The 27,107-nt window shown below is 40.9% G+C and overlaps 1 protein-coding gene across 6 annotated transcripts in view; it reads right to left on the minus strand.

Moving 5' to 3' along the window:
- The window catches only part of SOBP (sine oculis binding protein homolog), a 159,572-nt gene that overhangs the window by 90,305 nt on the left and 42,160 nt on the right, over positions 1–27,107 (minus strand). For 5 of the 6 annotated variants that reach the window (XM_024115514.2, XM_028494590.1, XM_028494592.1 and 2 more), the window contains one exon: positions 26,795–26,946. In XM_024115514.2, coding sequence (XP_023971282.1) covers positions 26,795–26,946 — 152 coding nt within the window. Of the gene's footprint in view, positions 1–23,017; positions 23,077–26,794; positions 26,947–27,107 lie in introns of those variants that run through there. The other variant, XM_028494594.2, reaches the window with a different exon arrangement.

Consider the following 27,107-nt stretch of genomic DNA (forward strand, 5'->3'; position numbering starts at 1 on the left):
CAAGAACACCCTATCATGAAATATGAGATTCTGGCCATAAATTCAAATTTTCTGCAAAACTGGCATATAAAATTACTTGCAGAAGACAAGTTAATGTGCATAACTATACCACTCAGTAACCATAAGATAAAATATGCTGCTGCCCATATTCTCATCAAAACAACACAGCACCATGTACTGAGTGACCTGCCAGTGTCTAAAGACAATTTTTCTTTAAAATTTCTTTTATTACCCTCTAAAAGGTTTCCTTTTAATCTACCATCATTAAGTGAAATTCAGTATTTAAGAACCAGGGAGCCATTAAGAAGCAAGCATGTGATGATTTAATAATATTCTAGTTCAGAGAATACGTGATTTCATGATTTTAATGATCTCTTTTGAACACCATAGAATCCCAGACCCTGGAAAGAAACAGAAACATATGACACACCATTCAAGGGATCTATTTCTCTCTGTTGTTCTTACTTCTTTTTAAACTATCAAGCTGTAATAATTATTCAGTCTAAGCAGCCCCCAGTAAATGAAACAGCCCTTAGACAGCTGTCAAGGCTCAGTCTTCCGGAAGCTTTGATTTTAATGAAACTCATTAAGGAAAGAAATTAACAGAAAATATCATAATTTGTCTTGGTTCAGAAAACTAAACAGAAACAAAGGGCTTCTTAACCTGACAAGGAGTCTGACCAGCCAAGCTCCTTTCTGCTCTTCAGAGCTCCTCACTAGGCAGCTCTGCACATGCATAGGATGTTAGAAAAAGTGCCTCGTCCTAGAGGGATGGCCCAGCCCAGCCCAGCCCAGTGACTTGTCGCAGCTTCATGGAGAAGGCCTCCGCAGCCAGAGCGGGGATTTTTTGGAGCCACGCAGTGCAAGCACAGAATATTCAAGGAAATGAAAGGCTATGGAAAACATAATTCCCATTAAAGGGCTACAGTTGGAGGAATTGTCCACACATCTGGATGAAAACACTAAGTGCAACTTCTCTCCAACAATGATGAAATTTTAGCTTGGGTTTCTTTCTTTTAAAAAAAATTTTTTTTTAAAATTTAAAGCATATATATGAAGGGACTTCCCTGGCTGTCCAGTGGTTAAGACTTCGCCTTCCAATGCAGGGGGTGTGGGTTCGATCCCTGGTCGGGGAGCTAAGGCTCCACATGCCTCGAGGCCAAAAAAACCAAAACATAAAACAGAAGCAATACTGTAACAAATTCAATAAAGACTTTAAAAATGGTCCACATTAAAAAAAAATAATGCATATATGAAGTATATAGTTTCCTTGCTTTCCTTTTCCTAATATCTTTCAGGTCAAATTAAGCTGGAATGTTTCAAAGACTGGAAGAAGCATTCACCTAAACTTCTATCTACTAGCTAGGACGCTCCCAAGGAGGGTGCTGACGACCCCACAGTCTTTAGGCTCTGCACAGCCCTGATTTGCAAATGTTTAGATTACAGGTAGATTTAATTGGCATCTTGCCCTAATAGGTCAGGTAACCCCGGAGACAACTTTACAGAGAGAGGGCATCAGAAGTGTTTATGAAACTGAAAGCAAGTATAACACTGACAGTGGTCTCCCTGCAAGCACACATTTCTGAGTCTCTCAGAAAAAAAAGCCTGAAAAGGTGGTTGGGCTTTTCCAGGGATTTAGGTTGTGTTAGCCGCAGACAAGGAACCGAACAGAGCAGGGACCGTGTGCATGGCACTGCTGCACCCACCTTCAGCCTGGTATAGGGATAGTCAAAAGTACAGTCTGGTGGGAAAAGAGACCCGGGCCCATTCCCAGCCTGGTCCCTTATGGGCTGCCTGACCTGCGGAAGCTATTTAACTTCTCTGAGTTTCAGGTGCCTCCCATATAAGATGAGGACAAAATACCCTTTTCATCAGGTTGTTGTGAGGATTAAACAACACAAAGTGCTTGGCTCGCTGTCTCATGTAGTAAAACATTTAAAAACGGGAAGAAGCATAAGCACCCACAGCTGTACAGAGAGGGTGCCAACACTATAACCCTTGGGGGTCAGGAAGGCCCTTGGGGGTCAGGAAGGCTCTTGGGGCCAGGATTTGGGGAAAGGATCCTAGAAGGAGAGGAACAAGAGAGGAAGGAACCCCTCGTGTGGTGGGCGGAGGTGACACCTGGAGGTTCCTGCACTTGGCTGACCTCTCATCCTGGTGTTGCACTGTCCCCCACACAGGTCCCCAGGAGCTAAGCTGGGGACAAATCCTTCCTGAGCTAGTCTTCTCAAATCGTTCCTGAGCTAATCCTATCCTTACCATGAGAATCTACACAGGAGACCCAAGAGAGAGCTGCATAAAGCTTATCTGAACATCACTTGGGATGGGGAAGGTTAGGTAAGGCTCCTGAAATCCTCTTTTTTACAAGCCTGATGGGTAAGATGAAGGCAGGAAGCTGCTAAGGAAATAGAAATCACCAGACAGACAAGAGGGGGAAAAAAAAAAAAAAAGAGAGAGGTTCTTCTATGGCACACAGTACTATTTCAACTGTCTAAAAGGTCATTTTGCATTAGTTATTTTCTACCTTTTGCTGGGCTCCATTTGCTATACACTGGGGCATCAGACTCCTCCCTGCCCACTGCTGCCCTCTTCCCTCATAGGGTTATAAGTCAGTTCTATGCAATGCATTGAACACTGTGCCTTTTCAAAGGAGAAAGAAATTGCCATGTATACTGCAAACCAGTGAGTGATGAATGACTGAGATTTCTACTTCAGATTACAAGAGTCTGTGTTTGCTACAAGGTACAAACTACATGTGAATGGTATTAAGAGAAAATAATCTATTTGTCACCCAAACTTCAGACAAATCCATATTCTTTCACACAATACAAAATAAGTTTTGTATGGTGATACCACTGAATAGCTGAGAATAAGATAATTATTCCTACTACTACAAACCCGGGAAGACAGATTAGTTAATCTGCAGAGGTTTTATACAACCCAATGATTCAGGAACAAAGCCATGTGGGATAAGTGATCAGGAGATGAAGGACCCCCGACTCTGGGTCCATTTACCCCAGACAGGATTATGCATACATTGTAGTTCTTAGTCATTTTCCAATATCTCCTCTTTTTCTTAATTTTATGCCTGTTTCTACTGTTTTCTTGACTAAAATAAATTTCATCTGAATTTTTTCATCTTCAATCCACTTAGATTCTTTGTGCCAAAGTATTTGCATATTGAAAGAAGAAAAAACTATGACGATCAACTAGTTTACCATTTATTCTTGCAGCCTTCACATCCTCTGTAAAGATTCCCAGGTTCAAAAAATGCAACACTTAAAAAAAATTTTTTTTAATTAAAAAAATAATAATAAAAAAATTCAACACGATGATAAAAATGAGGTTATCTGTTAGTCTACAAACTAGCTCTTTTTAACATTTAATTAATCTAATTTGATAAACAAATTAACATTCCTTTCAATGATCCCTATTTCAAAAAGTCTGGTCTAGTTTATTGAGTTCATCATTTAGTTCAGACCTAGTCCATTCATTCATTCATTCATTCATTCATTCAGTGAATATTTATCAAGAATCTTTTATATGGCTGACACTGCTTCAAACACTGGGGATATGCCAGTAAACAAGACAGACAAATCGCTGTCTTCATAGGGTTTTGTTATGATGGGAAGTACGGACAGTAGGCAAATATCTATAAAAAATATATGATATCCTGTAGTATTATATGTTATGAAAAGAAAAGCAGTTGTACGAAGTTAAAGAGTGATGGGGACTGCTGATCGAAATAGGTATTTGTTGGGCTTCCCTGGTGGCGCAGTGGTTGAGAATCCGCCTGCCAATGCAGGGGACACGGGTTCGAGCCCTGGTCTGGGGAGATCCCACGTGCCGCGGGGCAACTAGGCCCGTGAGCCACACTACTGAGCCTGCGCGTCTAAAGCCTGTGCTCCGCAACAAGAGAGGCCGCGACAGTGAGAGGCCCGCGCACCGCGATGAAGAGTGGCCCCCGCTCGCCACAACTAGAGAAAGCCCTCGCACAGAAACGAAGACCCAACACAGCCAAAAATAAATAAATAAACAAATGTGGGGTTTAAAAAAATTAAAAAATAAATAGGTATTTGTTGCATAAAATAACAAGTGCTCAATTTTTAATATCACTAGGGTGAGTTTAAAATTTTTCTTATCTTCCATAGTGTACTATGAATTAGCACGTTGGAACAAACATGTAGCTCTGATATTATGCAGTTTTACTTATTAATTCAATTTTATTAATGTATTCATATGCCGTCTCATTCCTGAAAAGATTCATGGTAGAGCTACTGTGCAGTTCCACAAATTGCCCTGTCCCTTTACCATTAAAGAACTAGATCTTTATGAAAACAGAAGAGACACAAACTCATTTCCAAAATATTTCATTTTCTCTCATCTCAAGTTGATTTCCTTGACAATTTAAGTGTGTCAGTAAGTACTCAGAACCAAGATTTTCCAGGAAGATAAAATGAAAGGGCTAAAAATCAATACAGTCAGCAACCACTTCTTGTAATCCCAATTTTTGCAGAAATTTAACTTTGTGACTTTTTTTTCACAATGTGTGCGTCTCAGAAGCGTATCAGGATTGATCTGGTAGTCAGCATCCTAAGTCTAAAATATTCAAATTTCATATTCTGGTAGATATACAATGAATGTTAACATGACATGGGAGAGTGGAGGCAGAATGAAGGGAGAAATTATTCATAAATTGTGAGGAGTCATCTTTTGCTGATGCTCCTTGGTGGGATGGGAGAAGTCTGAATCACACAGGACAAAGGATAATCATCTAAAACTTGCAATGGAACATGCACAACTAAAATCCCCCTCCATAACCAACCTTGGCCCCTCAAAGTTCCTCTTGACAGCCAGACTTTAGGATGAGGATGATGCCAGGCAACCCAGTGCATTGCTGTGAAAACTCAATTCATGGATAATCAAGTGTAGTCTGCAGAAAATGTTAGCAGGTAAGGGGAAATCTGTTTGAAATCTACTACTTGGCACTTGGTGTCTATCTGTTAAAACATTTTAGAATAAATTTCTGAAAGTTTGACTTATTTTGACCACACCTGATATGCAATTATAGGACTTGAGATACACTTTGATTTGTGGTTCATTTTGCCATTCTCAAAAGAGTAGCCATCAACAGTTTTCAAATGGCTATATCTTCCATAATTTTTTTTTTTTTTTTTGGCCATGCTGGGTCTTAGTTGCGGCACGCAGACTCTTAGTGGTGGCATGCATGTGGGATCTAGTTCCCCGTCCAGGGATTGAAACCGGGCCCCCTGCATTGGGAGCATGGAGTCTTACCCACTGGGCCACCAGGGAAGTCCCACATGTCTTCCATAATTTTTAATAGCTTGAGAAAATTTTTATATGGAAATAGCAGAAATAGATTTTTGTTGGTAAAAGTAAGCCTATGGGTCACAGAGGCATTAGTATTTAATAAATATTTGTTAATATTTTATTTAATAATAAAATAGTTTAAAATATATTTTTTACTTTTCAAACCACCTCTGCTGGAGGTATTAATTACTTATGCAAAGAAAGTTTTGTATGTTTTCATTTTTCTGTTTATTTCAAAGGAAAAAACCCTCTAAAATGTGAAATATATTTTCTATCCCTTAGTTTTAGCTCTGCTTTGCCTTCATACTATGTTTGTCTTATCTACAAAGTAATCCTTGCACCAATAACAAAGCGAATGTACCAAGTGCACACAAAATATATGTAATTAAATAACACCATTGGTAAAGATCAGAGAGGAAAGATTAAGAGGTACGTGAATGCTTTGTAAATTATAAAATGTGATACAAATGTGTATTCTTCTTACTGTTGCTACTGGTGACATCCTATCAATTAATTTCCTTTAAGGCTCGTTACATACTAGGTTAGGCCACAGCTTTTTGAATTACCATGTGGCTCTCTTTTATCAGTCACCTGATTTTCAGAATTGCCAGATGGACACATCAGTTCTGAGGTCTGACTAGACTCTGATTCACCCAGGAAGAAGTAAGTTCAAACAAGCCCAATGCCTACAGCTGCTGAAAGATCTGTCCCGGATGATTATTTACACGCTACCTCTTGTTCATGTATAATAACCATGATTCTCCTGCTCAGGCTCAAGGTTTGTAGACGAGATTGTGCCGCTTGCTTTGTTAGGCACAAATTAATGCAGTCGGACTATATAATTAATCCATGACATTTTGTCAAGCCAATTCACAAAGCAAGAGCATTGGGAAACCACACCATTACCCCCGTTTGATATCTCCAAATTGTGGTCAATCATTCGCTCTCAGGTGCGATGGATCAGAAGGGCCTCCAGAAAAGCGTCTGAGGTGATGGAAATCACACTGCTGTGAGCGCTATGAGATTTCAGGTAAGCTGATTTGTGTGTGCGTGTGTAGAAGTATGGCACTGGTGTAATAGAAAACTTTTGACTACATGGAGATTTTGGAGAGGCCATTATTAGGCCATGCAGCGTATCAAGGACAAAGCAGTGATTTACTGTGTTAGCTTAAGTGTGCATTTCTGTCTTTTACAAATGACAAGCCACTGAGTGGGATCATTGCATACCACCCTTGACCTAGGACCATCTTAGAACACAGGCCACCTATGCACCGTTATAACACCTCTATTACTTTAACAAGCAGAGCCGTGGTCTGGTTTCCCTGACTTGCCACAGAATTCTCAGGTCAAGTGTAAATGTATATTACAGAGCACCCTCTGGCATGTATTGTTAAAGCCCTCATTAAAAAACCTCCAGAAGTCTTCAACTGTGCCATTGGAAATGTTTCCAAATCCTCTTATCCCCAACATAACAAATCCCATTGTTTATTAAATCTGATGTTTTGTAAATTTGATACTGCCTGGCTTATAGGGAAGGAATATCTTCCAAAGAAACCTAAGAGAGTTCTTAGGGAAAGAAAAGCAAATCAGGAGAACCCCCTTCCATGGTAAGAAGACAATTCTAGGATTTGGAGACACAACAGTATTGCTAACCAATTACAGTTCTGTCTGGGTCATGCGCTATCTATAGCAGAAAGAGGCAAGATGGCAGATGCCCTGGGTTATTTTAATTAATTTAATCATGTGACTAATTGGTCTCTGCTGGGTTTCTGTGGTAACTGCTTCCTAAGTGCTGATGGGCAATTGTGTTCAATGTAGCTTGGAATTCGCATGTAGGGCCCAGTGCCTTGGAGAGCTTGCAAGGAGAGCTGTCTGTGCAGCTGCGCTCGGAAGGTGCCCCGCTGGGCCTCTGATTGTCTGGCTGCGGAGCGCGTACAGCTGCAGCGTCCTTTGGAACCAGGCGCTGCCTCCCTTTTCTAAAAGAGTATTGCTTACCTACCTACGTGGCGAGAACTCACTGTGGACATAGGAAAATGATCTGTGATCAAACAATGCTCAGGTTCGGCAAGGATTTGGAAATGAGATGGAGAAAGGTATCTGTTAATAAAGGGACACTGGAACGGGAAAGAGGAGAGAAGGAAAATTAAGGCTACTCTTCCGGGCATGACATGCAGCCCCAGGAGCGATCATGTGTTATTCATAGCTGCCCAAATGATACTAATCAGTCATCCTTTTAAATGCCTTTCGGGATTTATCTCTTCTTCTTTTTTTCCTGCTCTTACAATGCCATCTCCTTGTCACCGAGAAGGTGCGTGGGAGAATGGGTGGGTGCGTGGCCAGTTTTAGAGCACTGTCTACTTTAGACAGATGGAAGGAAAATGACTTCCAAATTCTCTCATGAAGTGGGATATGTTTGTATTTGCGCAATGCATTCTAGCACCTGTGCAGAGAAAAAAAATGTCATCACAGATTTCCCTCAGAAGGGGGTTAAAAAAAAAAAAGGTGAAACGACTAACTGCAGCACAAAGCTGCTGGACTTGACCAGGCCCTTCCGTCTACAGTCCCAGGCAGGCTCTCAGAACTACAGTCACTCCCACCCCACCCCCCAACTCTGAAGAAAGAATGGTCAATGCTTGCTTCCTGAGATCATTCCCGTGTCTGTACGAATGCGCCATGAATTATACTTTTTTCCAGAGAGGGAGTGGGAGGCAGCAGCAGGATGGCATTGCTTTTCCCTAACAAATGCCACAGTGACCCACAGAAGCCATTCTGTGTCATGTGTGCTCCAGACTTCTGCAAAGGGGTGGCTCCAATGGACTCCAGCCCTGCTTTTCCTCCCCCAAACATGAAGGGATGTCTTGGTAAATTAAGCTAAAATGGCTTCATCTAAAAGTTTCACATTAGGGATGGACATTAAATGGGCTGACAGTTAAATTCCTTTAAAAAGTGACAAGAAGTTCTGTTAAGTATTATAATGCAACTGACAGGACGTCTAGTCAGCAAGTGTTATTTAACCCAACATCTTGCTAAGACTGGGAGCTTCCCCACATCTGTTATGTCTCTGCAATACAAATGGAAGAACCCGTCCATAACATCACTAGTTTTTGTGACTTTAATGACACCCATTTTGAGAAGTATCTGTCTGCTCTAAGTATCGGACAAATTGGTGAAAAATTGTGTCATTTGATTCTCAAGGCCTACGGAAGGAGCATCATCTCTGGCACTAAGGCAGAAGTTATTATTTATTATTGGGCGCTTATTCTAAGATCTGCCTGGAGACATCAAGCAGTACCAGTCAACCCCGAGTCTGCTTGTACTGTCCCTAATGCTGTTGGATTTATATGGCTCACCTCCACCTGTTCCAAACCTCTGTTCCAGGCTGCATAGGTCAGAAAACCTTTTGTCTTCTATCTCTGGTTTAAGGGAAGAACTCTAGTTTTTAGAAGGGCAGATGCAGAGCCAAATTCCCCCACCTCCAATAACCCTTAGTTAGGACTCTAAACCTGGATTCAAGAGGTCCACAAATGAATGTCAGAAAGTCCATGAACCTATGAAATTATCTGTAAAATTCTGTGTGCATGTTTATTTCTTAGAGAAAAGGTCTCCTCTGATGTTTTCTTTCATTATCCAAGAAGGCCATTATTCAAACAAGAGGTTAAGAACGCCTGCCCCAGACAGTTTTCTATACAGGTCTGTGCCCCACTCCGCCCTCACCCTGCCTCTGATCTGGCTGTGAGTATCAAATTATTTAAATGGGGAAGTCTTAGCTGTCATTTCTTTATCAGTCTACTATAAAATAGATTCAACCACTCTCTTTCCTTGGCAGCCAAGTTGTCCTCCCAAACAATTCCCCAGACGTTGCCAGCCCTTGTAAAGGATGAGCCTCACACCGTGATGTGCAGCACAGCTCTGTGGAACAGGCCTGGCCACTGTCTCATTGACTGTGATGAGAAGACCGGGCCAAACATGGCAACAATCTGTCCCCCCATTTAACTCCTCATCACCTTTGGCCCAAGGCTCAGAACTACAGTGGAAGCTGCTCCTCCTCCTTCACATCACTTCTCTGGCTCCTCCTCCTTCACATCACTTCTCTGGCCCCTCCTCCTTCACATCACTTCTCTGGCCCCTCCTCCTTCACATCACTTCTCTGGCCCCTCCTCCTTCACATCACTTCTCTGGCCCCTCCTCCCTGCCTGGTTTTCCTCCACCCCACCTGGCTTTCTCCACCAAGTCACCTCTGCCTTCTTTTACTTCATTTTCTCCCGATACAAGAGCTTGACATAGCACATTTTAAATGTGAGCATTCCCTTTTACTGTCTGATCAGTATACACATCACCCCCAGTTCTCCATCAGAACAAATGCATACTTAAAAACAATTATAAATGGGGCAGCCATGGGCCATTTTAAGGGATAAACATGACTCCGTTAAGAGTCCACAAGGAAAGCTTAGAATAGCTGACAGAAATACCTCAATTTAACCTGGTAAAATTGTAGAGTTAAGGTCAAGGAGAATCCAACGGTGAGACCTTGAAGGGTCCCCTACCCTGCCATAATAATTACATTTAATACAAATCTATCTATTCATCTATTTGCAAGCTGGGTTCTCAGTCCATTCATGAGTCCCAACCAGCAACTTTTTAATGAGATAGACTAGAACAAAACAAAATATCAGAGTATATCACATAGAAAAGTAAGTATTGTTTCATGAAACTTTTGCTTCAGTTTTAAATAGATATGCCCTGTTTTGTGTATTCTAAAGCTTAAACCTTTTTTCACATCTTAGTCCTTCTGAAACTGTGGTGCATCTTAACGATTGTTGTCAGCCAGGTTGCCGTTGTGACATAATTGTGGGAAAACCTCCTGATGACACTTTCTGGTAAAATCAAGAAAACGCCAGCATCAAAGTGACTTAGATACTATGAATACGGTATGAGTTTGTGTGTGTGTGTGTGCTGGGGGGTGGTATACCAAATTACAAAGCGAAATTTACTTCTTACCACAGGTTCATGGTAAATAAAAGTGTGAAAAATAGCATACTAAGCCCTTTCATAAAGTTTATATGTACACTTACTAATATTGATATTCTAATCAGAAAGAAGAGCAGTTTCCATTGCTCTTCAGACAACTGCCAATGCAACTCTCCTCTTGTGGCTGACATCCGAGACCTCATCCTAGTTGCAGAATCTGGGGTATCTGCCCTTCACTAACTCAAGACCACAGTTTTCTCCTCTGTACAAGGAGGATGCTGAAGAAGACTTCTAATAGCACGTTCATTTTGAACAGTCCAGGAAGTATGCAGATAAGCATGCAACTCTTCACATGTCTGTCATGAGCCCTGTCTGTCTACTGTCTCCTTTGCTGCTTCCTTTATGTCTTGCAGGAGAATCTTCATAATACAATCCAAGGACAAAATGATGTTTAGTATTCCTATAAAGTCTGTAATGTTTAAAATGTTAAAACATGTGGGAATTGCAGTAAGGGTTATACAGTTGTTTTTTTAATGCGTGGCATGTGGAACACTCATTCCTGACTCAGATCCTTCTTTCCTGCCTCACCATCCTTAGCTTTGTTCCTAGCCATACCATTTCCTGAATTTACATTTTGGTCTCCATCCTCACGTGTGCTCACTTGTGCCCACAGCCTGGCCCCTGGGCTGGAGAAGTCACCGTCTGGTCCCCAGTTCTTCTTATCCACATCTGTTCCAAGCTGCCTCACACCATATCATCCGTTTACTTGTCAGTCTCAACTACTACTCAACTATGAGAGTCTTAGAGGCAGAGACCTCTCCTTATTAATCTTTGTCTCCCCAGCCACAAAGCAACGCCCAGCGTGCTGTGGACACCGCATAAATGGGTAAGTGAATAAATGTGCGGCATGAAGTCAATTTCCACGCAAGCACAGGAAAACGCACACACTCAGGAAGACATTCTTCTGAGCAGAAACCACGTCTCAGATTTCTGTGTTCTGTGGCACCCAGCCCTGAGACAGGTCCAGCCTCGGAGAAGCTAAGTGAGCTGCTAGTTCATTCACTGGCTGCACAGACACGATCTGTACCCAAATCCCTGAGCTTCTTTCCAGCCTTTTACTTCTGCAACCTCGGCCTGTATTCTGGCCCAAGCCAAGAATGCTGGGCCCCACTGTTCCTGGCCTTGCTGGCAGCAGCCCCTGGGAAGGGGCTGAGTGATGGGGGGAGTTATTTCAGGACCCACGACCAAGATGGAAGCAACCAACTTTCTTCCTGTCCCCACTAGGAGGAAGCTGGGCCTTCCAGGTGTGGAGAGGAGGAGCACCATGGTGCGGGGCTAACCAGGAGTGAGTGAGGCTCACCTCTCCACTTCTCATGCCCTGCACAGCTGGGGTGTAGAGCAACGCGATGGTGGCTACCAGGCCCCGGATATGGCTGGAGAGTACACGCGATGGAGGAAAACTGTAATCATCACTTTGATATAGGTTTTATTTAATACATCTTCCTATCTCCCTACATACATAGGGAGAAAGAAATTGAAGTCCCCATCACCATTATCAGTCCCTGACCAAGCAGTCAGGTCCTGGGGTGTCAAACATCTCCTTATCCAGAGTTGAATTTCATAGATATAAAGAATTAAATTTCACTGATATTTGCTAAGTGACAAATGGCTGCATTCAAAATGTAAAGGAAGTGAGCGAAAGGGCTTGAACGAGGAGGGGACTTCTGCTAGTGGGGAATGGAAATGTTAATCTCACCTCTGTTTACTTGGGTGCACTTTAATTTTCTTCTCTCATCACATTTAATACAAAACAATGCCCTAAATGAAACACGATAAGGCATCTAAACTTTTCATCCGACTCTTCCCAAATTTCTATTTAATTCTGGCTGTCTTGACTTAAGCTTCAATAAATACAAATAATTTCTATGAGCTCTGCCCCTGGCCTTGGGAGTATGCCTCTTCATAATTAATTCTCTGGAGTTTATCTGTTTTTAATTTACTCTTTACGTCAACTTTAATGCTCTGGAATTTGGGAAGCCAATATTCTTTTTGTACTTATTAAACAATTCAGGATACAGGAAAATGAAAATTATATCTTTGGTACAGGGCTCTCTCTGGTGCTAACAGGCTATAAGATTGGGGATTCTTTTTTTTTTTAATCAGTGTTGACTTGCTAATCAGGTTCAAAGTTTCACTAGATTTACAGCAGTGATGTCCACTGCCTTCACATTTGATTCACACATTCCTTATACTCTATGTACTCTCAATGGTACCACTTTAACCAGAAGTAAGAAGTCAAACTAAATCACGGACCTGGGATGTGAGTCTACCTTCTCTTCCTTCCATTCACCTGACATAGTCTAAATCACCCCTTCCCTGGAGCATGCCTCATCAGCTGTGCAGTGCAATACAAAGAGGGAGATGTTTTCCCACCCTAGAAACTCATCAACTTGAACCCTGAAGCATGACATCTGAATACCTTACTGCAAAGAGCAGAAGCAGCTCACAACTGCTATACACGATCATTAACAACCTGCTTGCATTTCCAGGGCTGCCTCGGTGGATTAATGTACGCACCATGTATTAAACCATCTGCCACGAAGTTTGACCCAGTCTTTCTCCATGGTGGCCAACTGCAAAGGTTACCCCTGAGTGTTAAGAGGCAGGGTACACTTTCATTACATTTATCTGTACTAATTCTTAGTTTTATTATTGGTTCTTTTGTTCTCAACAGAATACCTTTTCAGGCTCTTGTGTCTCATATTTGTATAGCCTGGAGTCTAATGAAAATATATTTAATCCTCTATGTCAACTCTTTTAAAGTTCAGCATTAACCTTTCATAAAAATCAGGTTAAAGAGGAATGAACTTCACATTTCCTGTGAAGATGGGACAAGGTTTGATTATCAGCATATAGCCTGATGTACTTTTGTCCACTTTAAAAAATTGTCTTGAATGCAGTCAAACATTTTAAAAGTTTTTTTTTTGTTTTTGTCTAGGTAAGGAACAAAATTGAGCCCCCTTCAACAGGACCAAGTTCCCCTCTCTGGAGATGCTGAGAGAGAGCCCACATCAGGGAGTATGGAGACTGAAACTTTTTGCTTCCTTATGCTAGCTGGCAGCTCAGTGAATGGAATTGCATCTGATGTCAGTTTACCTCATTATATTTATATATTTGCAGAGCAGGGGTTTTGGGGGGTAGTGGGGGCAGGGAGAGAGAGAGGGGAGATATTCCTCTGTCGTTTTGCAAATGAAAGCAACTTAGAGAAAATAACAAACTTCTCCTCCTTCCTGACATCTACTTCCAAATAAGCAATCAGTATATTAAGTGACACTACTCTTAATAACAAACCCCTGGGATGGTATGCTATTAATTTAACTGTACTCTGAGGAATATCATCCATTCCTTACCTAGGTTCTTAATCCAAGGCAAGGCTTTATTCCTTGCCTTCAGTTATTTATTTTCTTCAAGGGTCCCTTCAGAGGGAGTCAGCCAAACTCTAAGTGAATTACTTGGACTTTTGAAAATCCAAATCTACCTTACTTTTTGCAAGGCCGTATTTGGTCATTTTTAGTTAGGTTTATATTGAACATTAACTCAAGACACAAGTACTATTTTTTTCCTCAGCGGAGGCTTCTCAAATGGTGACCCTACAAACTGTATTGTTTTGTGATTCTTCAGAGTCTGACTTCTGTCAAAATTATAACAGAAGCTCACCAATCTAAAATCCAGGAATTTTCTGTGTAGATATACGTGTATGCCCCTGCACTGCAGGTGCAGAGCAATACACTTAGAGGATTGCATCCTTAAGCACTCAGGGGCACCCTCAAAAGAGGCTGGAGGCCCTCCCACCCAGTGATTTCCCAGTTCTCAGGTATGCTTACAATTTTTAATAACACTAACAGTAACATCGTAATTTATTTCCTTCATGTGCTTTGGACCTTCTGATTCACGGCACTTAAGCTTCTCAAATTTGCTTCAGCTGATTTTTCTTGGAGATTCTTGGAGATTCAAATCACCATTTAAGTTGCAGCAAATCCCTATGAAAACTGTTTTGCATCAAAAATACAGGACAGGGAAGCCCAACTCTCCACATACTATGTCCTTCTCTCTCACTGCTTTCTGATCTCCTTAGAGCACAGTTTCTGATACCCAAGGTACATAAACACATTGTGTGTTTTCACCATCTTTGGTTGCTTTTTGAAATGTCATCTTTTTGCCCTCTCCATTTCCCACTGGTCTTTAACATGTCTTCTGAGTTTCTGGAGACAGATTTTTCACTTTTCTAAAGGATGCCTTTTTAGTACTAATAAAACTTTCATACTTGTCTGCTTAATCACGCCAGCTTTACTGTCCCTTTTTTTACTTTTTTGTTTTTGGCTCAGAGGTATATGAACCATCTGTGCCTCGAAAACAGTTTGCTTAAATAGCCTCCAGGCAGATTTTATGGTTTTTAAGTTTTTTACTTTAACCTTCAGCCTGCTGTTAGCCATTTTCATCACAGTTTTAAAATCAGCCTCTTTTGGAAATGACTGTCACTATACGTAGTTTTGAGAAGTTACTGGAACTGGAAAGGGGGCCACTGACTCCAGCTGAACTGTACTGTGGTTTCCATTCACAGTCATCTGAGGCAGGTGCAGGTATGGTTAAGCTTGATGAGGGTCATCTCCGCCATCTGGCATCCTGAAGAGTGATGGAGACCCCTTTCATTTAGAATAGCCATGTCCATATCACCCAGTTAAGACCCAGGAATATTAAATCTGATTTACTTACCTGCCTTTTTATTTATCACCACATGCCTATGACTTTGTCATTCTGATCTTAGGCACTCAATGAAATACCAGGCTGAAACAAAGAATCCAAAGAAAGGGCAGAGATTCCTCCCTTCCCGCCACACCAGTGTGCCATGAGAAGCGCCCTCTGTTCGCATGCCAGAAGACGTGCTGCTCTGTTTCCATTTTATCACAGTTGTCTGGTCTGGGGACCAGAGTGTCAATAAGCATTCCTCTTTGGTGGAGTTTATCACCACCCAAACTTCCTGTCTGCCCTCACATTAATATTAACATAGCTCTATAGTTTCTCTCTATAACAAAACCATATCTCTGTCCACACTCAGCATCATGGGAGGTTGGGGGGATATCTTTCCATCTTAAAGTAGTTTACCCCATTTATTTTCAACCATCTAACAACATTTGTCAGACAATAACGACACTATTCCTCTCTCTCATATCAGGGCATTTTTACCCAATCTTTTCTCTGTGGTCACTGTTGCTTTTCTGATACATTTGATAACTAAAAACACTTGGGTTCTTACTGTTAACATTATTTTTATTATTATTATTTGTTTACAAAATGCTTTTACCTCCAGGAGTTACAAGCTGTCAGTTTACTCCCTGAAATGAATTAGTACTAACGTGCTAACTCTGTAATTATGAAGTTGAGTGAAGAGTCAAGGAAGGCAGAGGCTAGCAGGCGAGCAACAAATCTCCAAAGGTTGATAGAATGAATGAAAGAATGAATGAATGACTAAATGGACACACAAACAATTGGATAAGTGAGATTATGGTTTTAGGGAATGTTCATTTGTTCAATTCTTTTCTTGTTTGCAGGTAAAATTCCATCCCTTCCGAAAGAACTTGAAATGAGCAAAGAAGGAGCAAATCAGGGCCAGGATTGGAAATCATGTTGCTGTGTTCTCAGCCCAAGTGAGCTCTTCCTTCCCCTCTTCCCCTACTTAACACCTCTTCATCTCTCAGATTTCAGTTCAAGCACTACTTCCTCAGGGAAACTTTCAGATCTCCTGATTAGTCAAATCTCCCTATAAGAGGCCCTCACAGCACTGTGCCCACACCATCACAGCACTTGCCACAGAGGCAATTTCACATCTGTGTTATTATTAATTTTTTTGTTGTTGTTATTTTATTATTTTATTATTTGTGTTATTATTTAAATAAATATCTGTCCCCCACTGGAGTGTAAGCTTCGTGAGGGCAGGAACCAGGGTTTTTGTTTTGTTTTGTTTTTTGTTTTTTGCCACTATAGTTCCAATGACTAGCGCAGTGTCTGGCACATAGTGGCTGCTTGACAAATATTTGTTGAATTAATTAATTAATTACTGTGAAAGCTGCAGCCTCCAAGGTCTCTGCTCTTTTGGCCACCTGAACTTGATGTATTCAACCTCAGACTAAATCACAATTTGTTTGAACACTCCCCTTTCCCTTCTGTTTAGCAGACACAGTTTTCAGCCACAGAGAAAGTGGCTTAAATGTGGGCGAGCAGGCTAACTCTTGATGGGGAACAGTAGCCTCGTCCCATCGCCCATCTAGTCCCAGGCATCTGCCTCCCCACATCCAATATGGTCCTTGGCCAACATCTCCCAAGCCACTTACACTGATAAAACTACATGCTGGGTTATCTGCTGTTCTAACTGCACCCTTGTTCCTCTTCCTAAATGAGTATATCTAACAGCTAACTACAACCCCTTTGTCTTAGCTCTGTGCAATCTCATGTTCTATAGACTCCAAAAAGAATAGAAAGAGTCAGCACTTTGGTCCTGGCACTAAAACCAACATTCTAATTATCGGGTTTGTCAAAGCAGCTGGTCCTGGGTAGAAGAGGTAGTTCATCTAAGGGCCCTATGATGAATGTTAACCACGTTTTTATCTTTCAATCCACACATGGGTTTCAGAGTCCTTCCACATGACAAAAGTCGATGGGCATGACACATTCACTGTGTAAAGAATTCAAACTCATGAGATCACCTCTCCTCTCTAGTGGACATTTGCTGGCACCTACCATCAGCCATCACTCTGACCTCTTCCCTCTTTAAACAGTTTCCAGATTTTCATTCTGGTAGCTTCACTTCCCCCATGCAGCTTCCCATGGGCTTTAGAGGAAAATGAGCCCAACTCCAATGTCAGAAGGAAACCCTGATTGGCTCAGGCTAATTCAAACATCCACTGCCCTGGTCAAAGTCCCAAATTCAGGCATGAGCATGTGACCTAAGCACAGACAATGAGTGTGAATTTCAAGACTCTTGCTTGGAACGCTAGGGCATAGGCACTGTGTCTTCTATTGGATGTGAACAAGGAGGCATATAGCCCTGATTGCTGCTAGCAGCCATCCCATGGCCTCTGGGGAGCTTGCATTGTAATATGGCCAACACTCTATACAGAAGAATATAGAGATGGGAAGAAATAAGACCATGATAAGATCACTGCACTACAGGACCAACCTACTCTGAAGCATACTGTAGCTTAGGACTCTACAGTTTCATCAGATAAAAGATGCGTTTCATTGTTTAAATCAGTTTGAGCTGGGTCTTCTGTTATTTGCGTTAAAAATCCTGATACACCCTAAAAGTACATAATCACCAAATTAGGTCTACTCTTAGAATAAAATAAACTTCAGAGTGATTTAATCCAAAGATGGCCCCTTCAAAGTTACCATCTCCTTTGCCTCATGCTACTTTGAGGGGTAGAGCTTGAGAAGACCTGCATATGCTATAGGTCTCCCAGGGCAAGAGTTGGGTTCTGCGTGGAGCTTGAGCTTGCCTCCTGAGGCCTAAACCTCCCCACTAGGTTGGGAGCAAGCCCTGTCAGAAAGAAAATTGCTGTGTCAGAACGTTTAACCAGCAACGTCCATCCTCTGTTCATTTCTTCCCACAGTTTACCAAAAGAAAGAAAGAAAGAAAAAGAAACCTAAATTGGTTCAACATACTTTTGCTACTGGGAAATGTTTCATAACTACCAATGAATAATTCAGTGAATATGATATTTTTAGTTTTCTATTGCCAGACACACCCAACTTTGATGGGAATGCTGTTGCCTTTCTTACTCTCCAAATCCCCTTTCCATCCAGGATCTTAAACGTATTACTTCCTTGACAGAGATCCAATCAGCAACAAAAATCAGGTCATGTCACGTACCCTACTCAACACCTTCAAATAGCTGCCATCACACTTAGAATGAAATCCGAACTATTACCTCTCCAGCCTGCATGACCTGGCCCCTAACCACCTTGATCATTCAACTCCAGACACTCTGACCTTCTTGCTGTTGCTCAAAAATGCCAAGCCTGTTCCTGCCTGAGGACCTCTGCCTTTCACTTGCTCCCCCTCCTCTCTGGAACCCTCTGCTACAAGCTCTTCACTTGACTAGCTCCCTCACTTCATTTTGTCCCTACCCACACATCACCTCCTCAAAGGTAACTTCTGTGACCATCAGATACAAAACAGCACCTCGTCACTAGCCATCCCCTCACCCTGCTTTTTCTTCATAGCATTTATCACTACCTGAAATTGTGTTAGATATATATTTTTTTAACCTGTATATTATCCATCTCCCTTAGAGAGTGGAATGCAAGTCCCTTTAAGGCAGGGATTTTTCTCTTCTTCAATGATGTGTCCACCAAACCTAAAACAGTACCTAGCACATTATAGGAGCTTAATATGTCCTTTCATTTTATTTTCTAAGAATGAATGGTTGAATAAGTAACAAGGTGGTTTTTTTTTCTCTTAAAAACAAAACAGCAGCACAGAGGCACTCATCTCTGGTTGGACAAATCCCCCTTGTCTTTAGTTACTTGCCCAGCTTTATCTCACCTACTCCTGGGTCTCTGTATCTCTAAATCCTTTGACACCAACAACTTAAATTGCTCCAACTTATGACACATACAATCCTACAAATGACCACAGGAAGTGTCAGGGCCTTCAAAGGTTCTTCTTATAAAGAGTTGGATGTGCAGTCACAGAACTGCTCGCCATATTTTAAGTAATATGAAATCATTCTATCAGAACAGAATACAAGATAACACACCATTTATTGGATCCATATAGAAATCACCATTTTATCATGGAATGTTTGGGAAAGGCCTGTGAAGCAGACTAGCAGTCATCATACCTCAAAACTCCTATTACACATTGAACCCCCAAAATATACTTATTGGGGTAGAAGCCTACTCTCTTTATACTAATTAGCTAGTTAAGAAAGTGAAACACTCAGTTTAAGTTTGTGTGACAAAAATTGGCTGCAAAGTCTTTCATTTATGTCATAAATTCTACTATCTCTGTGGAAAAAAATAATAATTTCAAAGTCAAGGCAGTTGTTTTTCCACAGTCAAAAGTGGTTAAATACTTTTAAATACATTTCAATATATTTATGAAGGAATTTTTCTACATGCTTCCAAAGCTCTCTCATAAATCAGTATAATGTTTCCAAGGCACATTTGGAAGTAAAAAATATATATCTACTAACTGTATTTTCTTCTATTAGAAGATGAGTTAAGCAGAAAATACATTATATCTGAATTTATAATAGGAGAGGTTAACCCTTAACCATAGCAAACTAATGAGGAATATTTTACCACAGAAGGATTAATCAGGGCTCTTTTAACACTATGCAATTTGACATTTTCAGGACTTAGTCAAGAAAGAATTTTATTCACCTATTTACTTTTCATCATCAGGATGCCTTACAAAGACAACACATGTCAAGCTCGCCATTCTTAAGCTTAATCTCACTGCCTTAAGAAAATGTTAATTTAATTAATATTCCATAGCTTTTACAAATAGTTCTCACAGAAGTAACGCTACTACACTTATGTCATCTCCGGGTCCAATTCAGCTCAAACATTCAGAAAATATCAATATAGATGTGGTGCGCTCCAAAGGTTGGACTTGACTAACCCTCTGTTAGCAATGAGACAACGACACAAATTCTGGGAGGTTGTGATTATTGGACACTGGCTTCTATCTCCAGCCATTGATTATCTCTATCTTTGTTAAAGACTACAGGAGTTTCATTTAACTAGAGTGCTCAGTAAATTGCAGCAGAGTTCAAGCATCTTTTATGGATTCATTAAACCATTGATCTGCCTTCTAGAGCTTGTAGTAGTGCCCCGCTCTGGCCCACAGCCTGTGTTTACAGAGAATGCAACAGACTGGCTTTGTAACCTCCAAAGGCAGTCTGTCAGGAGACATTAGATTCCGCTGTGTGCATGGCCACCCTATGAGTGGATTGTAACTTAGGGAATTTCCCATTCTCAGTCTGAGCAGCTGGGGCAGAAATTAAGTGGCCTTCTGTAGCAAGATTCTCTTTACTCCTTCCTAATCTGCGATAATAAGAACAAAGAGCAAAGAGCCCAAGGAACAAAGAATTGCACGTGGCTTGCCCAGTTCACACTTTTGCTTATGTGTACAAAAGCTATCCAGAGGTACTGAGATGGGGGAGAAATAAAAATAAACACGGTTTGCATCTCCTGCATATGGCCCTCTTGGGTGTACTAGGTTTTATGACCAGATATTGAGAAAGTATATGAGAGAAATTCTGGACTCAAACTACTATCTTAAAATATCTCATAGCAAGCCACCTGGCCTGTATTATGCATGCACTTTTTTAGACAGTTAACATTTTTAACAAAGCATTTGAATTAACAGAGCATAACTACAATCCCACGAAAATGCACAATCATCTCTCTTGGTTTATCTAGACAGTGCGCTAAGCACTCTTAGAAACTTCTCTCCCCTCTACTCATTACTAGTAAGGTCTCATGACACCTTCCTTTTAAAATCAGGCACAAAGAGTAACTCTCTGCTGCACAGTAGCTTATGACTGGAGAAGCACATGAAAATGACCCAGTTAGATCATTCTTTAAAAGCTCATTCTTCAGATAAACCTGAACACTGTTAGCAGCAAGGTGAGAAAGTCGGCAAGACAATGACTGGATCAATAAGGAGAATGCAGGTCCCAAATAACTAGGTCCCTTCCTGATCATCTGTTTCCCTGAACTGCCCACTACCCAAACAGACACCAGACTATGAACTCGAAGCAAGCACATTCATCACTCTGCAGCCGCAGTCACCAGAGCACAATGCGGCTGATGCAATCTGACACTGTGCTTAATGTTAAAAGGGAGCGTGGCTTTGAGATGGATTGGATAATTACCGGCAGTTCAGATGAGAAAAACTTGCTTTAAGTGTAGAGCAGGAGCTATCACGGGGATGGCCAGAGACTGACCGAAATTAACATTCAAGCATCTATGTCAATAGCCCTGTGTATTGCTCTCCAGGTGACCAGATTCTGATCTATGAAAAGTACCCCCTCTTCCTTCCGCTCATTGGAAAGAAATAGTATTGGGGCTTGAAGCTATCTGGAGTCTTAATCATCTCTTCACATTTAATCTAAAATATCTAGTGTTACTCAGAAGTTGACATCTATTCTGGGTAATGGATTAAACTTATTTCTCTGTTTCCCCCACAACCTCCCCAAATGTAGCCCATTCAAAACTAGACGTGGCTGCTATTCCTTTCTTTCGGTACCAACTCGCTTGCCCCATTCTGTTTGTGTTCTGGGAATTCCTTAGACCAGTGTTTCCCAAGTGGTGGTCAAGTGTTCTGGTAAACACAAGATCACATGCCTCTCCCCCAGGCTTCTGATCGATGGCTTCCTAGGGCATTGGGTCCCACCTGGCCTGCAGAAGCTCTGTCCTGGGACGCTTTCTGCCTTTCTTCAAGAGCCCAGGCATCACTTTAACCTGACCTGCATCTTATTTTTCTGGCCAGAATTCTCCTGTTCTACTCCCCACCCTGAATGTGTTTCAAAGGACTAACACCGCCCCTCCCCGCTGCTGGTGCTTTTTTCATAGGTTCTCATTTGCAGCAGCTCATCAACATTCCATCCCATATTTCAAAATATGAGAGAACAAGAAAACAGGTGGGTTTGTTGTTCTTTCCCCAAAGCTTCCACAGGACACCCCTGTTTGCTGCAACCAAAAGGGAACTAACTCAGCCACGGTGGCCTGCAGATTAAAGGCAGAGGCCATGCTATGTGCAGGCAGTGAGCAGGCTTGCAGCACAGACACTGCAGAAGCAAAGCAATCACCCCGCAGGGCAGGGTGCAGGTAGACAGACCCAACAGGCTCACTGGCACCCCGTAAAATCACGGTGAATCCACAGGAAGAAATCCAGGGCTCCCTAAGCATTCCTGTCAATCAAGAATATTTGCAAACAACTGGCAAAAGTCAAGTCTGTGGCTTGAGCTTCAGGCAGTCAGGGGACGTTAATTACAAGTAATTTAATGTCCTTCCCTAAACCTTCATGAATGATAGCCATTTTGCAAATTAAATCTTGCAGGTGTTTAAAGGAAAAAAAGTAGACAGGTTAATCACAAGATTAACAAGGCAATTGTTACACATTTCTTTTGCACTAGTAGGTTCTGTAATGAAGTCTGAAACTGAGAATCTTCCCCAGGATATATTCAAGTTTAATAAAAAGACCAAGAGTCTAAATAAAATGTAACTCCAAATAATATGATGATACATGCTGTGTATCCAGGCGTATAGTTTGAAAGTAAAGGAAATGCTTATTATACAATATTCCCCTAGCTGGACATTTGTTATTATTATCATGATTGTTAGATCTTAATGATATCATCTGCAAATGTTGTTTATATCTATATAACCTTTTTATTTTTAATTCATCCTTATCTATTATCTACATAGGTTTCTTTCCCCTATAGTCTGTGGAGGAACAGCAACACTGTGATATTGAAGAAGTATTTCCATCTATTCTTGTCTCAAGTTACGGAAAAACTACAACAAGGAAGCAAACTTTGGTACTCTTAGGAATTTGTGTCTATTACTAAAGTATCGATGCCACTAATCCACAAAGAACACTATAAATTTGGTATCTGAACAAGGAAAGAAAACAATCATTCTTTACATTGCCTGCGTTGGACATCTGTCTTGAATTTTGATTTCTTGCTTGATGTGTGGGCATCAGTTTAGACAACAGGATATTTCCTATGCAGAAGGAGAAAGATCAAACACAGGATATTTGGAAATGACCACTATTTGTGATCTTGTTTGTTACTCGTGTTTTAAGTGGGATAATGGTTACAAGGCATCATTCCCTTAGGAAAGAATATTTTTAAGTGTCTGTTATTGTGCAGAGTAAAACTGGTATTAGTTGGACTAAACACTTCAGCGTCTCTTGCAAAACCACTAAGGAGTCTACAACTTTCCAACTCCTAGGCAAATCACTAGGTTAGAAATGTTCTCAAGTTCTTCTCTCCTTGTGGCCTCAAGAAGGGGCTGGGAAAAGAAGGAGCTATTAGTTCCCTGAAAAGTCGCCAGTGCATCAAGTAATGAGATTGACATCCCATTGTTCGGCTGATGGCCATAGACTACAAAAGTATTTTTCTTACCCATTGTTTCAAACACTTTTGAGTCAGCAATTGAGCCTGATGGGGATAAGGATTCTACGAAATATGACTATGAGTTAATACTGTACACTTCTTAGAGCCAACATCCTGAGTTGTGTACGCTAGTAGTTAGGTTCCTTAAATGAATACAGCTGTGACTCACAGTTCTAGCAGAAGCATTCTGAAGAAAGCGTACATACTTACAGTAATCCAAACTGCTCTTCGAATTAAATTTTAAATTGGTTAAAAAATATAACCTATATGCCATAAAGGGTTAATTTGGCTTCAGTCCATCCCACCTTACTTCACAGCACCAGGGTTTAGGAGAGAGGGATGTGACATTCTTAACCTACTCCATCAAACAAATGCAGAGACCTCTGGAAAAAGGTTTGAGAAGCAAATGAAATTTAAAGAGCCAATTTTCAGTGGGCCTTCATTTTGAGAGCTGGGCTATTTTTGTCCTTGTTTTTAGCAGAAAAGCAGTTCCTGCCTCTATCCCCAAGCATTTGTGACGAGGATAGCAGGGGAAGCACAGGCACAGCTGTCCAAATTACATTCACAAATGCAGGTGTTGCTCAGACACAAAACAGAGGTCAGCTGAATACTGCTCCTAATTAGCTACCTTTTCTACTAGGATTTTTCTTTGTAAAATTATGCATGCAATTTGGGTTCAACTTAGAGACCATTTTTAGATCCCAGCATGCTATCCACCAAGAAGTGGGCTGTCATTATAAAGCATAATTTACAGCATAGTTAATTTTACATGTTTTTTTAGATTCTACATTATACCTAAGGCAAAATTCTGTTCTGCATACACATTATTCACTGTTTTCCATCCAGTTCTCATTATTTAAAAGTGTAGAATTTAGCCAGAAAATCTTTTAGGTAGGGATGGGAAGAATTCTGCCCTCTTTCTAAGATTAAGAAAGTCCACAGTTTTAATAATGAGGACTAAAGACTTTGTCAAATGATACAAGAACAGAAGTAGCTATTTGCTATTGTCTTCACTGGGGAACACCCTGGGGCTTACTACAGCAGTTCTTAGAAATGGCAGGATGGAGACTGGTATCTAATACAATCCATTAGGAAACCCAAGCCCTAAATGAAATGACCACAAAATCCTATCAGTTAACAGAAATGCAGCAGCTGTACATGTTTATTGTAATACAATAGGATATTGTTGCAGAGATAACACTCTTAAAATTAAAAAAAAAAAAAAAAAAAAGAATCCAGCAAGCGATGTGACCAGTTTATTTCTCTATTTGAAAAACGAGAATGTCTAGTGTGGCAGAGCTTTGGAATACATAAATAAGCATGAAGATTGCAGAGAAGACAGGTATTGTATGTACACTAATGGGCTGCTGGGATCAGCTCTCAAAGTCACTGGCTAAACTTCAAGCCACTGTGACTCCCAGGTTTTGCAGAATGTTCAAAGAACTACCCCAATAACTCCTTGCAGGAAGCGAAAAGTAATGGTCTTTCTCCCCTTGCTGATTTTACCTACTATAAGTATTCCAAATACTAATTCCTATCTTGGCTTCCAGTTATCTATTTTTCAAAACTGTATGCTGTGGAAGTTTAAATTCAGTTTGACCTTAAACTTTATAATTACAAATATGTACACATTGTATATATGATAAATATGATACATATATATATTATTACGAACTGTTTTTTCAAATTGAATCAGGTGCCTTTCATCAAAGGCTTAAAAAGTTGGATCACTATGCAAAGTGTAACATGTATCACAGGGATTGTGACAAATTCATCTTGCTTGATTTTATTCACTACAGGCAGTCCATCAAGATTCAGACGCATAACCCTTCAGAATCATAGAGAGACAAAAACCCCTGTTCTATAGCCATCTTCTGGGATGGAATGCAAAGTATTTTGTTGTGGTAAGTAAGGCTTTGAAGATGAAAGCACTGGGTCCACTCTTGTGATTGTTACCCCAGTGCTCAGCATTAAAAATGGGAGCCCCAGGGTCTCAGAGATCATTTTAATCCCCCTATATTAAAACAAAACGTGTCTCCCATGCGTTGCTCTAACTACCCTCCTCTGAAGCTTCACCGGCCCCTCCCCAGGGAAAGTGAACTGTTGACTGTCCCAAAAGAATTCCAGACAATTTCCTTACTTGCCTCCCTGTTCCAGTGAAGATTATGAGCCTAATTCTTAGAGACTGCTACTAAAATTCCACCCCGCTGAATTCTGCAGCCTAATTCTTTCGGCATTATGTTTTTTGGCAGAATAATGTGACCCAAATTTGCAGGAGATAATTTGCTGCAACAGTGCTTCTTGCAATGCAGTGAGCGCAAAATTAGCATTTCAGGATTACAAATAACAGACTTTAAAAAGTAGTAATTGTTTGCTTCAAAGAAGGACAGATTTTGATCTTATATTATGGAAATGGAAATGCTTAGCAAAATGTGGATGATTTTATGAATTAAGGAAGATTTACAGATCAATGGAAAATAATCAAGAACTAGCAATTTATTTCAGTAATTGGTGGCAAAATGCAATAGCGGTTCTTAAAAGATTAAGAAATTAGCTGTGTTGTGTATGTGTGTGTTGGTTGTAAAAACATCATGCATTCCATTTCCCATCAATGGTGGCTAATGCTATTCTAAAAGGACATTTTTATATCTGAGATGTCTTAAAACAAAACAAAACAAACAAAGAAACCATAACTATGGCTGTTCCTGTGTTCATCCACCATGCTTCTCACAAACGCTTGGCTGTGTGAGCAAGGTTGGTTCATGTATTCATTATTTCATCTTTTCTCAATATCAATCAACTTTAATGTAAGGTATCAAGAAAGACTTGACGTTTTTCTTGATTAGAATTTGTGGATCCGATTTTGGAAAGAGCCAGAGCAATATTCGCAATGGGAACGAGTATAAAGCTGAGTGGACTAAAGCCTTCTGGCCATGCTTCTGTGGCTAGTTTCTCAGCCTTGATAAGAAATCTCTACCACTTATCTTTCATGGACCCTAGTCTAGTACTCTACTGCTGGAGAGACACTGTAACTTAGGATACCAGCTGCGACCACCATGTCCTCATCAGATTCATTCACCCTCTCAGAATTCAAACACCAAGACAAGAGAAACTGAAGAGCAGGTTACACATTAGAAGAGGATTCCTTATTCCAGAAGGTTAAGCATGACAGAGAAAGAGAACAGACAAAACAGAAAGAATAAAAGTACGGGCTGCGCAGTGATTTTGGCTAGAAGCTAAGAGGCGCATGCGCACAGGGTGGTGAGGCCTGCGTGGGTCGCCTCTCTCTACGGTGCTCTTACCTTATTTCTCTTGAAGTAGGCTCGTCGGCAGGCCGCAAAGCACTTCTCGCTGCAGAAGCTTTTCACCTCACTTCCCATACTCAGGGAATAGCGCTTGATTCCCACTTTCTGGCACCAGGCACACATTATTTGTACATTTGACACATCATCTTCTATAATAAAAGTATAAGAAAAATGTTCATATCAGAAGCAAACATCCCTTCAAACTTAGACACACCCTGAACCTCACAGAGCTACTTGAGGTCTGATCTTAATTTCAGTACCTCACCACTTTCTGACCTAGTAGATAGCCAGCTCTTGGTGGGAAGACTCA

Source organism: Physeter macrocephalus, chromosome 10 (assembly GCF_002837175.3).
Source record: "Physeter macrocephalus isolate SW-GA chromosome 10, ASM283717v5, whole genome shotgun sequence".
In the NCBI taxonomy this organism is placed as follows: domain Eukaryota; kingdom Metazoa; phylum Chordata; class Mammalia; order Artiodactyla; family Physeteridae; genus Physeter; species Physeter macrocephalus.